The sequence below is a fragment of the Aethalodelphis obliquidens genome, unplaced genomic scaffold, assembly GCF_003676395.1.
Source record: "Aethalodelphis obliquidens isolate GAN/ISIS:26980383/991018 unplaced genomic scaffold, ASM367639v1 scaffold20, whole genome shotgun sequence".
Taxonomy (NCBI): domain Eukaryota; kingdom Metazoa; phylum Chordata; class Mammalia; order Artiodactyla; family Delphinidae; genus Aethalodelphis; species Aethalodelphis obliquidens.
Window position 1 is genome coordinate 16,901,425 of NW_020837964.1, and position 16,743 is coordinate 16,918,167.

At 41.0% G+C, this 16,743-nt stretch overlaps 1 protein-coding gene across 3 annotated transcripts in view; it reads right to left on the reverse strand.

Moving 5' to 3' along the window:
- WWP2 (WW domain containing E3 ubiquitin protein ligase 2) overlaps nucleotides 1-16,743 on the reverse strand; it is a 145,721-nt gene that overhangs the window by 27,658 nt on the left and 101,320 nt on the right. For 2 of the 3 annotated variants that reach the window (XM_027119422.1, XM_027119423.1), the window contains exon 9: nucleotides 6,194-6,283. In XM_027119422.1, the coding sequence (XP_026975223.1) occupies nucleotides 6,194-6,283 (90 nt within the window). Of the gene's footprint in view, nucleotides 1-6,189; nucleotides 6,284-16,743 lie in introns of those variants that run through there. The other variant, XM_027119424.1, reaches the window with a different exon arrangement.

Genomic DNA, 16,743 nt, shown 5'->3' on the forward strand with positions numbered 1-16,743 from the left:
CCTGGAAGACAGAATGGTGGAATTCACTGCCGTGGCACAGAATAAAGAAAAAAGGAATGAAAAGAAATGAAGACAGCCTAAGATAACCTCTGGGACAACATTAAACACACCAATATTCACATTATAGGGGTCCCAGAAGGAGAAGAGAGAGAGAAAGGACCCGAGAAAATATTTGAAGAGATTATAGTCAAAAACTTCCCTAACATGGGAAAAGTAATACCCACCCAAATCCAGGAAGTGCAGGGAGTCGCAGGCAGGATAAACCCAAGGAGAAAAACACCAAGACACATAGTAATCAAACTGACAAAAATTAAAGACAAAGAAAAATTACTGAAAGCAACAAGGGAAAAATGACAAATAACATTCAAGGGAACTCCCATAAGGTTAACAGCTGATCTCTCAGCAGAAACTCTACAATCCAGAAGGGAGTGGCACGATGCATTTAAAGTGATGAAAGGGAAGAACCTGCAGCCAAGACTACTCTACCCAGTAAGGATCTCATTCAGATTCAATGGAGAAATCAAAAGCTTTACAGACAAGCAAAAGCTAAGAGAATTCAGCACCACCAACCCAGCTCTACAACAAATGCTAAAGGAACTTCTCTAAGTGGGAAACACAAGAGAAGAAAAGGACCTACAAAAACAAACCCATAACAGTTAAGAAAATGGTAATAGGGACATACATATCAATAATTACCTTAAATATGAATGGATTAAGTGCTCCAAACAAAAGACACAGGCTCACTGAATGGATACAAATACAAGACCCATATATATGCTGTCTACAAGAGACCCACTTCAGACCTAGGGACACATACAGACTGAAAGTGAGGGGATGGAAAAAGATATTACATGCAAATGGAAATCAAAAGAAAGCTGGAGTAGCAATACTCATATCAGATAAAATAGACTTTAAAATAAAGAATGTTAAAAGAGACAAGGAAGAACACTACGTAATGATCAAGGGACCAATCCAAGAAGATGATATAACAATTATAAATATATATGCACCCAACATAGGAGCACTTCAATACATAAGGCAACTGCTAACAGCTATAAAAGAGGAAATTGACAGCAACACAATAATAGTGGGGGATTTTAACACCTCACTTACACCAATGGAGAGATCATCCAGACAGAAAATTAATAAGGAAACACAATCTTTAAATGACACAATAGACCAGATAGATTTAATTGATATTTATAGGACATTCCATCCAAAAACAGCAGATTACACTTTCTTCTCAAGTGCACACAGAACATTCTCCAGGAGACATCACATCTTGGGTCACAAATCAAGCCTCAGTAAATTTAAGAAAATTGAAATCACATCAACCATCTTTTCTGACCACAATGCTCGTTATGAGATTAGAAATCAATTACAGGGAAAACAACGTAAAAAACACAAACACATGGAGGCTAAACAATACATTACTAAATAACCAAGAGATCACTGAAGAAATGAAAGAGGAAATCAAAAATACCTAGAGACAAATTACAACAAAAACACGATGATCCAAAACCTATGGGATGCAGCAAAAGCAGTTCTAAGAGGGAAGTTTAAAGCAATACGAGCCTACCTCAAGAAACAAGAAAAATCTCAAATAAACAATCTAACCTTACACCTAAAGGAACTAGAGAAAGAAGAACAAACAAAACCCAAAGTTAGTAGAAGGAAAGAAATCATAAAGATCAGAGCAGAAATAAGTGAAAAAGAAACGAAGAAAACAATAGCAAAGATCAATAAAACTAAAAGCTGGTTCTTTGAGAAGATAAACAAAATTGATAAACCTTTAGCCAGACTTATCAAGAAAAAGAGGGAGAGGAATCAAATCAATAAAATTAGAAATGAAAAAGGAGAAGTTACAACAGACACCGCAGAAATACAAAGCATCCTAAGAGACTACTACAAGCAACACTATGCCAGTAAAATGGACAACCTGGAGAAATGGACAAATTCTTAGAAAAGTATAAGCTTCCAAGACTGAACCAGGAAGAAATAGAAAATATGAACAGACCAATCACAAGTAATGAAATTGAAACTGTGATTAAAAATCTTCCAACAAACAAAAGTCCAGGACCAGATGGCTTCACAGGTGAATTCTACCAAACATTTAGAGAAGAGCTAACACCCATCCTTCTCAAAATATTGCAGAAGAAGGAACAATCCCAAACTCATTATATGAGGCCATCATCACCCTGATACCAAAACCAGACAAAGGTATTACAAAAAAAGAAAATTACAGGCCAATATCACTGGTGAATATAGATGCAAAAGTCCTCAACAAAACACTAGCAAACAGATTCCAACAGCACATTAAAAGGATCATACACCATGATCAAGTGGGATTTATCCCAGGGATGCAAGGATTCTTCAATATACACAAATCAATCAATGTGATACACCATATTAACAAATTGAAGCAGAAAAACCATATGATCATCTCAATAGATGCAGAAAAAGCTTCTGACAAAATTCAACACCCATTTATGATAAAAACTCTCCAGAAAGTGGGCATAGAGGGAAACTACCTCAACATAATAAAGGCCATATATGACAAACCCACAGCAAACATCATTCCCAATGGTGAAAAACTGAAAGCATTTCCTCTAAGATCAGGAACAAGACAAGGATGTCCACTCTCACCACTATTATTCAACATAGTTTTGGAAGTCCTAGCCATGGCAATCAGAGAAGAAAAAGAAATAAAAGGAATACAAATTGGAAAAGAAGAGGTAAAATTGTCACTGTTTGCAGATGGATTTGGATTGGAAGAATCAATATTGTGAAAATGACTATACTACCCAAAGCAATCTACAGATTCAATGCAATTCCTATCAAATTACCAGTGGCTATTTTTACAGAACTAGAACAAAAAATCTTAAAATTCGTATGGAGACACAAAAGACCCCGAATTGCCAAAGCAGTCTTGAGGGAAAAAAATGGAGCTGGAGGAACAAGATGCCCTGACTTCAGACTATACTACAAAGCTACAGTAATCAAGACAACACGGTACTGGCACAAAAACAGAAATACAGATCAATGGAATAGGACAGAAAACCCAGAGATAAACCCACGCACCTATGGTCAACTAATCTATGACTAAGGAGGCAAGGATATACAATGGAGAAAAGACAGTCTCTTCAATAAGTGGTGCTGGGAAAACTGGAGAGCTACATGTAAACGAATGAAATTAGAACTCGCCCTAACACCATACACAAAAATAAACTCAAAATGGATTAGAGACCTAAATGTAAGACCGGACACTATAAAACTCTTAGAGGAAAACATAGGAAGAACAAACACCCTTTGACATAAATCACAGCAAGATTTTTTTTGATCCACCTCCTAGAGTAATAGAAATAAAAATAAAATATTAACAAATGGGACCTAGTGAAATTTAAAAGCTTTTTCAAAGCAAAGGAAACTACAAACAAGATGAAAAGACAACCCTCAGAATGGGAGAAAATATTTGCAAATGAATCAACGGACAAAGGATTAATCTCCAAAATATATAAACAGCTCATGCAGCTCAATATTAAAAAAACAAACAACCCAATCAAAAAATGCACAGAAGACCTAAACAGACATTTCTCTAAAGAAGACATACAGATGCCCATAAGCACAGGAAAAGATGCTCAACATCACTAATCATTAGAGAAATGCAAATTAAAACTACAATGAGGTATCACCTCACACCAGCCAGAATGGCCATCATCAAAAAATCTACAAACAATAAATGCTGGAGAGGGTGTGGAGAAAAGGGAACCCTCTTGCACTGTTGGTGGGAATGTAAATTGATACAGCCACTATGGAGAACACTATGGAGGTTCCTTAAAAAACGAAAAACAGAATTACCATATGAGCCTGCAATCCCACTCCTGGGCATATACCCAGAGAAAACCATAATTCAAAAAGACTCATGCACCCCAACGTTCATTGCAGCACTATAGCCAGGTCATGGAAGCAACCTAAATGCCCATCAACAGACGAAAGGATCAAGAAGATGTGGTACATATATACAATAGAATATTACTCAGCCATAAAAAGGAACGAAATTGGGTCATTTGTAGCGATGTGGACGGATCTAGAGACTGTCATACAGAGTGAAGTAAGTCAGAAAGAGAAAAACAAATATCGCATATTAATGTATATATCTGGAACCTAGATAAATGGTACAGATGAACCAGTTTGCAGGGCAGAAATAGAGACACAGATGTAGAGAACAAACGTATGGACACCCAGGGGAGAAAGTGGTGGTGGTGGTGGTGGTGGTGGTGTGATGAATTGGGAGATTAGGACTGACATATATACACTAATATGTATAAAATGGATAACTAATAAGAACCTGCTGTATAAAAAATATATAAAATAAAATTCAAAAGTTCAAAACAAAAAAGACAGACAAAAAAATATATACATGCTATAAATTCACAAAGTACAAGTGTGCAGTGTGTCCTGTTAAAAGTTGATGATTAATTTGTGAGACAACTGGAGAAATCTGACTACTCACTGGGTTTGATAGTGGTAGGTAAATACTGTTAATAATATAGTGTTTTTACTTTTAATAAGAGAACACTTTTTAGAAATATGTACTGAAATTTGGATAAAATGATACGATGTCTGGGATCTGCTTCAAAATGACCTAGAACAGGGGTGGGGAGGGGTGAGTGAGGATTACACAGCAGGAGGTGGCAAATGTTTTCTACCAAGAGCCGAAAAGTAAATATTTCAGTCTTTGCAGGCTTTACAGTCTGTATCACAATTACTCAACTCAGCCAATGAGCACAAAAGCAGCCATGGACAATAAGTAAACAAATGAGAGGGGCTGTGTTCCAATAAAACTTTATTTACAAAACAGGTGGCAGGCTGGATTCTGTCCACAGGCCCACAGTTTGCCAACCGCTGGTATAGATGAAACAAGAGTGGCCATGAGTTGATAATTATTGAACCTAGGTGTTGAGTGTGTGGGCATTCTTTGTCCCACATATTTGAAAAATTCAATATGAAAATTTCTATAATTTCCATAATAAAATGTTTTAATTTTTTTCTAAGAAGTCGATGTTTATCTTTGGTAAGTTCCCTGGACTTAAAGTAAAAGGAGAAACAGAGTGAGAACTAAGGAGGCGGATTATGAGTGTGATTTCCAGAACGGTAAGGAAGAAAAGGAAGACACAAAAGCATTCTACTGGAAAACTGAAACTAAAAGCAGCCCATCCATGGAAACTTGTAGGACTGGAAAGTGAGGTGATACTTGCCCGGCACACGCCTGACAGGTGAACAAAACAGAGCACGGGGGTTCTCCCGATACGCCCACCTCTGACATCCTCTCCCTCCGCAAGCTTCGGAGGGGGAAGTCAGCGTTCATGTTCTATGTAGGAGCCCTTCATGGCTGCTTTACTGGGAGGTGATTCTTTCCTGAGAGCAGAATGCATTCCCTTTCAAAAGCTCTCAGGACTGGGAGACGCATGTGGAAAGAACTTTCTGTCCCTGGCAGACAGGGAACCAAACCCCTTCTCCTTGAACTTGGACACTCTTCCCTCACTTGGAAGCCTCACTCATCCTCTGGTTTTGGAGAACTTAGCTGCATTCTCGCAAAGCCCGCTGAACGAGAAGCACACTGTCTCCAGGGGCTGGTTGGACACAGGGCGCTATGAAATGCATCAACACCCTCTCTACCTTGGCTTCCTTGTGCTCTTTTTTCCCCCAGAGATGCTCTAAATGTTCCTAGTCTGTCCTAGGAAATGAGAGCAGAATTAAAGTAAGTGAGTAGGAAAGGCAATCAAGGGACCCAGGATAAATGTCCCTGGACTTTGCTACCTCTGCAGAAAGAAACTGAAAATCGGGCCCTACAGGATATTTCTGTAGGTGAAATGACTGAGGCCAGTGAGACACCAAGGGCCCCGGAAGCCTCCCCAACCCTCCTTCCTCCAGAACCCAGTATCCATGGGGGCTCTGAATACCACTTAAGAAAGCCCATGGCCAATACAACAGATGTAGGAAGAAGGGAAAGTAGAAAGAGAGAGCAGAGAATGCAGAAGGGGATGACTGTAGGAGGAGGGGGAAATAAAGAGAGAAAGGAGGAGAGTGGGGGAAAATAAAGAGATGGCCATGGCAGTGAGTGGTGGAGAAGCTGATGGGGGACTCTTGGTGCCAGTTCTAGAGCCTCGGGTCTTACTGGTTCAAGCCTTACCCTGGAGGAAGAGGCCGCTCCCAGGTGGTGGTCTTGGTATTGTGGTCAACATAATAGACACGCCCGTTGGGGAGCTCTCGCTGCTCCCATCTGCAAAATAAAGTCAAGGGAGGCATGAGACACACCGGTGAAAGGCATATGCCCTTGCTCAAAGGAGTCATTCACTACTATTAGGCTAATGTGAGAGGTAACATCAAAGTCGACATGCAAGACCAACCCGCTGGTCAGACAAGCTCCACGTTGTCACTGATGGTGGCACCCACGTCTGCTTCTTGAAAAAACTATAACAGTTCCCCTTTATGGATTCAAAGTACTAGATAACCCATAGATCACGCTAAATTCCCTAAACAACCCATATGAATCTACATTGCCATGGATTTTTGTGAATCACTGTCTCTTGGTCATTTTGGGATCAAAGAGCCCTTTAGGAATGGATGAGAGCTTCCAAAATGCACTCACCAACAAAAATGTGTGTGCAATTTCTGGGATTCCTGGACCTCTCCTAAAGCTCATCCATGGACCCTCCAGCGCTTGTAGCCTACTACCTTCTAAAGTCACAAATTATATGACTACCCCTGTTCTCCTAGAATCATATATATTCATGATCACATTTCTTTTTAAAATACAGGATTCATTTACAGAGGATCTTTAAAAGAGATCTGGATGAATCAAACATAGCATACTGCTATTTATTGGCTGCTCTACCCCTCAGTCTATGTGTGGGTTACTATGAGATCAGGGTGCTGAGGGTGGCTCATCTGTGCTAAGGGCAGAACAACAAGGTAGCAGATGATCCAAAGAGTTAAGACAAAGACAAAATCACTACAAAATACAGCCAAGGACCACCCGTCCCCACACTCGTGTTATTCCCACATTCAATGCAATCTGACAATAACTCCACTTCCCTAGAATACAGTAACCTACATATACGGGATGCAAAGATTTATGTTTATAAAATGACTACCATTTTATGAAGGATGTTAATGGTCCCGTTAGCCTTTATGTTTTACATTGATTTTATTTACTTCTACTTTTGGGTACTGCCTAGGGGAAGGTGACCTCTGCCAGGAAGCTAGTACAGTCCTACGGAAATGCTTGTTTTAAAAACACAAATGTATGCCAATGTGATTGATACATAAGGGAACGTACTATGAATTTTGGGTTTGCTTTGCATGAATTGGCCTTCAAAACACACTAGTTGAACACAGAAGACTTCCCCCAGCTAAACCCAGTCGTGTAGAAATACACAAAACCCATACTCATCTGCCGGCTACCTCACTTTACTGCATGTTACACACCATACTCACCCACATCTGGTGTTACATCTCCCATCTGATTTCAGAAAACCCTCTTTGTACCACTTCATGACAACACTCACAAGCTCCAACCTTTCCAACACCTGCTTCCACAAGCAAACTTCAGGTCTTCTCATGGAAATGTGCCATATGTATTGTAGTGTTATGATCTCAGCCATTTAACATGTGTAAAACCATGCTACCATCGTTATTAGGTTCCTATTTGTGTCACTGACAAATTTTTGACTGTTACACCCCTAATCCATTTTTCCCCGTAAGCCCTGTGGTTTTTAACTGCATGATTTGGCATAGCGTGGTGGTTTCTAGGAACACATATGTTATAGCAGAGTTGACTGTACACTGAAATAAATGTCCTAACTTCTGTTACTAAGCCTGGTGTGTCTACTCAAATAGACATCAGCTTTATTCGATACCATTTCTCACGTCTGATCAGCGGACTGCATTGATAAGCCCCTCTGAGGTTAATTCAGATACAGGTATACGCAAGGTTTCTAAGGCAAAGATGGGAAGGGGGTAACCATCACCCACTGAATGTCCACAATGAGCTGCAGGCTCATCTTTACTTGATTCAGTCCTGCCTTCATCCTTTACAGTGGCACATGCCATCACCACCGAGGGAACTGAGGCTCAGAGAGGCTAAGTAACTCTTACATGGCATTTAAACTCAGCTCTCTGGGACTTCCCTTGTGGTCCAGTGGTTAAGACTTCACCTTCCAATGCAGGGGGTGCAGGTTCGATCCCTGCTTGGGGAACTAAGATCCCACGTGCCTCGTGGCCAAAAAACCAAAACATAAAACAGAAGCAGTATTGTAACAAATTCAATAAAGACTTTAAAAATGGTCCACATTGGGACTTCCCTCGTGGTCCAGTGGCTGAGACTCCACGCTCCCAATGCAGGGGGCCAGGTTCGATTCCTGGTCAGGGAACTAGGTCCCACATGCCACAACTAAGAGTTCACATGCCTCAACTAAAGAGCCCACATGCTGCAACTAAGACCCGGCGCAGCCAAATAAATAAATATTTTTAAAGTTATTTTTCTTTAATGGTCCACATCAGAAAAATCTAAACAAACTCAGCTCTGACTCTCTAGCCCATGAGTTTTACCATGTCACTCTGAAAGGAAGAAAGGAGGAAAAGGAAGGGCAACTGGAACTTATAAGGAACCCACAACCCAGCAGACAAGGTGCCAGGTGCCTTTCCAAAGCCCACCTCAACGTGAACAGCTTTCCCTAGCACAGGAGTCTGGGTAGGGGGACCTATAGGATCAAGACGACTGGGGAGAAATTACAGTAAGTCCACCTAGTTAATTTCTAGGCTCCATTTTAATCACAACCCTCTGCTCAGATACAATCTATGGGAAGAGGCTGCACATTTTGCACCACTGGGAGGCTTAGCCTGGGAGCAGTGAGGTCTGGTAGTTCCAGACTCCCTCCTTCCAAAAGGGATCAACTACTGTGTTGAGGACCGGAGTGCTATAAACACCATTAAAATGGGCTCGAGAACATTTTCTCTCCTGGGTATTCCCGCTCAAGATTCTGGTTGAAGCAGATACTGGTGACTTGGCCCAGGTGCCCTGGGTTCCTCCCACTGCAAAAGGAAGATTCTTGCACTTCAGTCAGTATTTTATTGAAAGGGCAGAATCTTCTGACAAAACTGACCAGGTGAAAATAAACACAGGGTAAAGTTAAAGCTCTTCTCCCTCTCGATGCCCTTCTGAATTAAAGACAAAAGAGTAAACAGATATTGCCAGCTCAAAAGACTGGTAGGGATCTGGTGGGGACCCTTCAGCAAAAAGGCTAACATACTGTGATTTCACACCAGCTCTCTAAATTCCTCCTGTCTGCTGGGTAATCAAGCAGCAAATCCGATACCCTCTTTATTCATCTGAATTTGGAAATAAGGAAAGCCTTGAGAAAGATACTTGGCTTAAGGGTAAGTAGTGAAATATGGAAGCTCCTCGGGCAAGGGTAGCAAGCCACTCTTTCATAACATTTGCTCCTAATAAAGACTTAAGGAGCTGAGAATTCCTCAGCATTTCCTAAGAAATTAGCTCTATCCTTCCTGTCCTTGGCAATTTTGTGGCACAAAAGCACCAATAAAACAACTTTGCTCATTTTGCAGTCACTAATTGGAAAACTGACCATAATTGGTGGGTGGGGCTGCCCCTTGAACGAAGACAAAATATGTGTTGTTGCAGTTGGAGAGAAAAGGTGCTAAAACACATTTTTTCTTTATTCCAACAATTCTTTTGTTACAACTTTCATCTTATAAGTGGTCTCGACTTCTGGCTTCTTTTCTATTTCATTTGAGGCAAGGAGAAAACTTTGGTTTTATTATACGTTGGCTAATAGTTTCATTTGAAGATGGAATAATTCTTAAAATTCCATGAATTAAATGCCTTGAATTGACACAGTGGTCTTCCTGCACTGCCAGAAAGGAAATCGGTGTGAAGTCCTCTTTGCTTATATTCAAGAGTTATGACGGCTCCTCCCAAGCCTTCACAAGACCCGTCTATCCTGTCTTTGATCCCAGCTGATCCTAGAAATGAAAGGCTGTCTTTTGGGCACTGTTATTGTCCAGCGAATCTCAGTGTCCTTCTATGAACCCTCTCAATTGGCTTAGCTAGAAAAATAGTTACCAAAATGAACAAGACCTTTCTTCCATTACCTTTCTTTTGATATCTACATTCTTCCTTTTAAAATTGGACTCCTGCTCGGATTCAATGTCCATGTGGGTCCTCCCTGATCCGTGACCTGGCCTAACTGCTTTCCTTAGAGAACTCTCAACTCCTCCCTACCTGCACGGCTCCTCAGAATTCATACAAATCCCTCCCCTCCATTTGTGTAGCAGAGTCGGTTGATTCTATCGTCAATCAAACGAGCCCCCGGATTCTCATTTCTCCGCTGTAACTGCTGACCCATATAGACTGAGCCTTCCGACTGTCTTGGTTTGGTCTCCCCATGCCAAGAAAGTGATACTGGAAGTGACCTTTCATCGGCACATCCCTGGCAGGGGTTAGGTTTCTGAACCTTATAAGCATCTTCTTCGTGCTGAGATTAAAAGGCTTTTCAATCAAACTACCCATGGGTCTCGATACTGCATCCTGGTCACGTGGGTCATATCCTCTCCCACTGAATAGCTTTCTTTGATGTTCTCAGAAACAGTGTTCAAAGCACCAAGCTCGATTCACGTCCCTTCCCAACACATTGCTCCTTGGCTTTCGATGTATAGCCTTTAGTTGGAACATGGACTACACAGGGTCTTTCTATTTTGAAAGTACTTAAAAAATAGTCTCCAATTTCAATTAATCTCTGTACTTTTTTTTCAACCTAAATTCCCTTTGCTCCTATGGATTTTAACTGTCCTTTATTCAGTTTGTAATAGGGAAGAGCAAATCTGACTCCATATTAGATCAGTTTCTTTTACTTTAACCTTAGTGCTCTGTTGCCTGTGCTTAGTCATGCTGGCTCCACACCTTTTGTAAAAGAATGTTGCCTATAGCCTGAAATATACAGGATAGCCCATTCTCAAGACTCTGACCTTTAAGAGTCCATTCATTTAGAGATAAAAAATAGTTGCAGAACAGAGAGTAACATTTGTCTTGTTGGAGGTTTACAGGAACATTGAGACTTGACCTACAGGAGCACTGTGACTTGACCTAGCTGCATGAACAAAGGATTCCAACACCAAGAAGTCTGAGACAACTAACCATGCCTCTCCCTCACCTTGCCTTTAAAAGTGCTTTGCTGAAACCCTTCGAGGAGTTCAGGGTTTGCTGGGCACAAGCCACCCATCTCCTTGCATGGCCCTGCAATAAACCTTTCTCTGCTCCAAACTCCAATGTTTCGGTATTTGGCCTCACTGTCCACTGGGCGCACAAACTTGCGTTTGTTAACAAGTTGTATATCTTCCATGCCCATGCCCCCATCCCCCCCACTATCATCGTTAAAAAGGTAAAGGATGAAAATCTCAATTCCATTATTAGGATGGCATCCAATCATTTCTTTCCTATGTTATCTGAAAGGAAATTGTCTGGTCACTTAACAGTGACCACACTTTTTTTTTGGGGGGGGTGCACCACGCAGCTTATGGGACCCCGACCAGGGCCCTCAGCAGTGAAAGGACGGAGTCCTAACCACTGGACCGCCAGGGAATTCCCTGAACCACATTTTCTTGTGGAAGGTTTCCTAAAAGGTCTTCAGGAAATCAATTCTCAGTTACTTGCCGTTACAGTGTATATTCAACCATCCTGACCAACACACTTCTTGGTCAGATTCCCCTAAGTTTGGACAGAATCACAGTTTCACCAAGAGTCAGATTAAATTGGGAAGGAATTTAAAGCTGGATAATCCGAGGATTTCAGGTTAGTATCAGAGATGCTATCATCACACTCACAAATTCTTAGTAAGAACATTATTAATTTGTATTATTTATAATTCGTTAATAAATTTTATTAACAAAAGCACTGGGCATTAGTAAAGCTGACTCTCATTCAACATACACTCTCTCCATCAGAAAACAAAGTCATGCCAGAACACTTATGCACCAATAAAGAAAAGATGCCTTGCTGGTTACCTGGACAAAAACTAAACTTCAGAAAAATACACTGAAAGTATTCAGGTATTCTTAAAGCTGCCTATGTAGAAGTTCAACTCCCCTCAGGCAAATATTACAGGGAATTCATATTTTCTTACTTCATGCTCTTATAATAAATTTAAACTCTGAACCAAACCCTATTCCCCAAACTCTGGCCACTTCCTGGGTGAACGGTAAGATTTATTTCCCCTGTAGGGACATTGTCAGACTGTTTTATGAGTCAAAAATCTGTGTGCAGTGGAACACATCTCCTACTCACTGTTTTCATTGCTTCAGTAGGTCCTCTGTAAACTGGGTAGGAAGTGTGTTAAACTCAGACCTTCCCCCAAGAACCCTTCTTGAAATACTGAGATTTCCTTTCAATCCAAGCACACTAACCCCCTTTTTAAAACTATCAACAACCAGCACTTTATGCCCCTTAATCACAGGGGGGCACAGTAGTAGCTTCTGAGGACTCTGAATTAAGGTCTGTTTTTCATCTCTTTCTTCTTCACCCATCCCATTTTCTTTGCCTTGGAAAAGTCCCCAAAGCTCTTCAATGGAAGACGGCAACTGCTTTCAGGACTTCCCCGGTGGCCCAGTGGTAAAGAATCCGCCTTCCAATTCAGGGGACGCGGGTACGATCCCTGGTCAGGGAACTAAGATCCCACATGCCGTAGGGCAACTAAGCCTGTGCGCCACAACTATTGAGCTTGCAGGCCTCAATGAGAGAGCCTGCATACCACAAACTACAGAGCCCATGCACCCTGGAGCCTGCGTGCCACAACTCGAGAGAGAAAACACACACGCCACAACTAGAGAGACACCCGAGCGCTGCAACAAGGAGACCGTGCCCCGCAATGAAAGATCCTGAGTGCCACAACTAAGACCCAACACAGGCAAAAAAATTAAAAAAAAAAAAAAAGATATGCTCTCACAGACAGGCAAGACAATTCCTAGAGACGGTGTCTATTAAAAAATTTTTTTTAACATTATTGCAGATTTTAAAAACTGTGCAGATAAGTTTGGCAATGCAGGGAAATAGCCACTCTTAAAAAATAGTGAGGGACTTCCCTCGTGGTCCAGTGGCTAAGACTCCAAGCTCCCAATGCAGGAGGCCCAGGTTCAATCCCTGGTCAGGGAACTAGATCCCACATGCCACAACTAAAGATCCTGCACACTGCAACTAAAGACCCCACATGCTGCAACTAAGACCTGACACAGCCAAATAAATAAATATTTTTTAAAAATAGTTAGTGGGAGCAAAAATGGGTATACTCTTTCCTAAGGGTAATTTGGCAACTTAGTCAAAAACATTTCCTACATGAATACCTTTAATTCAGCAACTCTGTTTCCAGGACATAACCTAAGGAAATAATTATGTGTCAAAAGATTTAGCTTTAAGTGCATCCATCACAGTATGTTGCAGCATGTTACAGAAAAACTGGAAACAACTTAAATGCTCCAAAGTGGAGGATTAGTAAAATAAATTATGTTCATTCTATAACGGGTATTCCATCATTTAAAATATCATTGTGGATAATATAGATTTGTACAGATGTTTACAATATATTGGGTAACAAAAATAAGTGAAAATATAACTTGCATAAGATAATCAAAATTTTGTTTAAAAATTATAAAAATATACTATTTTTCATTAAATCTAAAATGCCACCAATTGTAAGATTTTTTACATACCACCAAGAAAGAAAAAAATGCTGCCAATTAAACTATGACACTCCAATGTTTGTAAATCACATCTTGATTTTTTTTTTTTTTTTTTTGCAGTACGCGGGCCTTTCACTGTTGTGGCCTCGCCCTCTGCGGAGCACAGGCTCCAGACGCACAGGCTCCGCGACCATGGCTCACGGGCCTAGCCGCTCTGCGGCATGTGGGATCTTCCCGGACCGGGACAGGAACCCGTGTCCCCTGCATCGGCAGGCAGATTCTCAACCACTGCGCCACCAGGGAAGCCTACACATCTTGATTTTAAAGAAGTTAAATGTGAAATAACATGCGTATTAGAATCTACAAAACATGGGGGCAGGGGGATCACGTATGCGTGTAAAATTTTTACAACATCAGAGTAAGGAAGTATTTCAGACAGACACAAAAGGCACGTGAAAAAGATGAACAGATTTGGCTATCTAAAAATTTGAACTCCTGTACAATAAAAAGCAACATTAAAAAGTGAAAAGAGGGCTTCCGGTGAGGGCCGGTGAGCCATGGCCGCTGAGCCTGCGCGTCTGGAGCCTGTGCTCTGCAACGGGAGAGGCCACAACAGTGAGAGGCCCGCATACCGCAAAAAAAAATAGTGAAAAGACAAGCCACAGACTGGGAGAAAATATTTGCAATGCACATAATTGAGAGGGGATTAGTATCCAGCATATATTAAGAAATCCTGCAGATTAAAAAGACAGATAGCAAACAGAAAAATGGATAAAAATATATGAATAGACAATTCACAAGAAAGGAAACTCAAGAACCAAATTAAAATAACATGTAAGAAGAGGTTTTCAAATTAAAACCAGCAAAAGATACCCTTTCACACCCATTAGACTGGCCAACATGAAAAAAAATCTGACAATTCTAAGTTTTAGCAGGAATGCTATGCATGCTCATGGGAGCATGAACTGGTGAGCTGACTCAAAAAGCAATCTGAGGGCTTCCCTGATGGCGCAGTGGTTGAGAGTCCGCCTGCCGATGCGGGGGACACGGGTCTGTGCCCCGGTCCGGGAGGATCCCACTTGCCGCGGAGCGGCTGGGCCCATGGGCCATGGCCGCTGGGCCTGTGCGTCCGGAGCCTGTGCTCCGCAACGGGAGAGGCCACAACAGTGAGAGGCCTGCGTACTGCAAAAAAAAAAAAAAAAAAAGCAATCTGATAGTGTGTACTAAAACTGAAGACCTTCATCTTCCTACAAAGAAGAAACCCTAGTTCTAGTACTTGCACTAAAGAAACAAACATGCACACAAAAAGGCATACACAGAAAAAACTTCATTGTAGCATTGTTTATAAAGGCAAAGATGTAATTATAGTATAAATAAACACAAATATAAAATGTTATTTTTTATATTTCACATTTATATGATATAGAATATACACAGTAAATATAAATAAATTTTAATTATAACATAAATAAAATTTTACCTATTCATACAACAGAAGACCATATAGCAGTTTAAATGAATGTACCAAGTTCCATGTATCTCTGTATATAGGGAATGGGACCGGGGAGGGGTTCACAGGGACTTTCAACTTTATTGACAGTCTTCATCAAGAGGTTAAAAAACAGGGGGGAGGTTTATAGCAAATGCAGCATACTGCTAAAGTTTGATACGGCTCGGTAGGGGAGCCCACAGGTATTTCTTATATTACTTTCTATTCTTATCTGCATGCTTAAAATATTTTACAATTAAAAAATAAAATTTAAAAGCACATACCCTAAGACTGTCAAAAAATTTTGGTAGATGTGTGTTGACGTGTACATGTCTGTGTAAGTGGTCTTGGGCAAACTGCTTAAGGTTTCCTCATTTGCAAAATAAGGGTGAAAGTAGCTACTACACAGAGCGCTGTGAAGACCGAAATAACCCACGTATGAAACCTAGCACTCCCCAGCACTCTGGAAACATTTAACATATGTTAACTCTCACCAATGATCAGGCAAAAAAATACACAAGGTGCATGAAAAGCGCCAGTGGTTAAATCTAGGTGGGTGTGTGTTTGTTATTGCTGTTGTTCTACTTCTTTCTTCTATTTTTGTTTCTAAGTTTCCCCCCCCCAAAAAAAAAACTGTAAAAAATTGTAAGAGCTATTGAGAATGAAAACACTTATCCAGTCATTCAACAAACACTTCTCACTCCAGCTCCCTAGGAGCCAAGTACTATGCTAGGTGCTGGGAATACAAAAACCCAATAATCCCAACTCCTGAGGAGCTCTCAAGAAAGTGTAGCAAAAAATGAAAATTCCTGGGCTTCCCTGGTGGCGCAGTGGTTGAGAGTCCACCTGCCGATGCAGGGAACACGGGTTCGTGCCCCGGTACGGGAAGATCCCACATGTCGCGGAGCGGCTGGGCCCGTGAGCCATGGCCGCTGAGCCTGCGCGTCCGGAGCCTGTGCTCTGCAACGGGAGAGGCCACAGCAGTGAGAGGCCCGCGTACAGCAAAAAAAAAAAAAAAAAAAGAAAGAAAATTCCTAATTACACATGAATACATACATATAGCAGGGCGAGAACTTCTCATGGGCCAGTCCCAACAACAGTAGAATCTTTGGAAACAAGGCTTTCGTCCTGAGATGAGGAGGAGGGAGCCAGGAACATGTACTATCTGCCATTAACTAAGCATGTAATAATCCCTGCAGAGTTGAGAACTAAATCATACTACTTAGCAAAAAGGCACAGATTCTCCAGTATAATCCTTTAATCCTTTGCTACTGAAGTATGGTCCATGGCTCAAACTGTTACTATTCAGCAACCAGAAAAGTACAGAAGCTTCTAGATGTTTAGAAACTTTTGTACCAATATGACATTGCCACAACATCCAAATATGTGATCTGTAGATCTGCCTCACTGAACAGAACAGAGGACAAAAGTAAAGGTTCATAAGAGATTGAAAAAAAATAATTAAAACAGAACAAACAAAACCAGAAGGAAAAAAAAAAAAA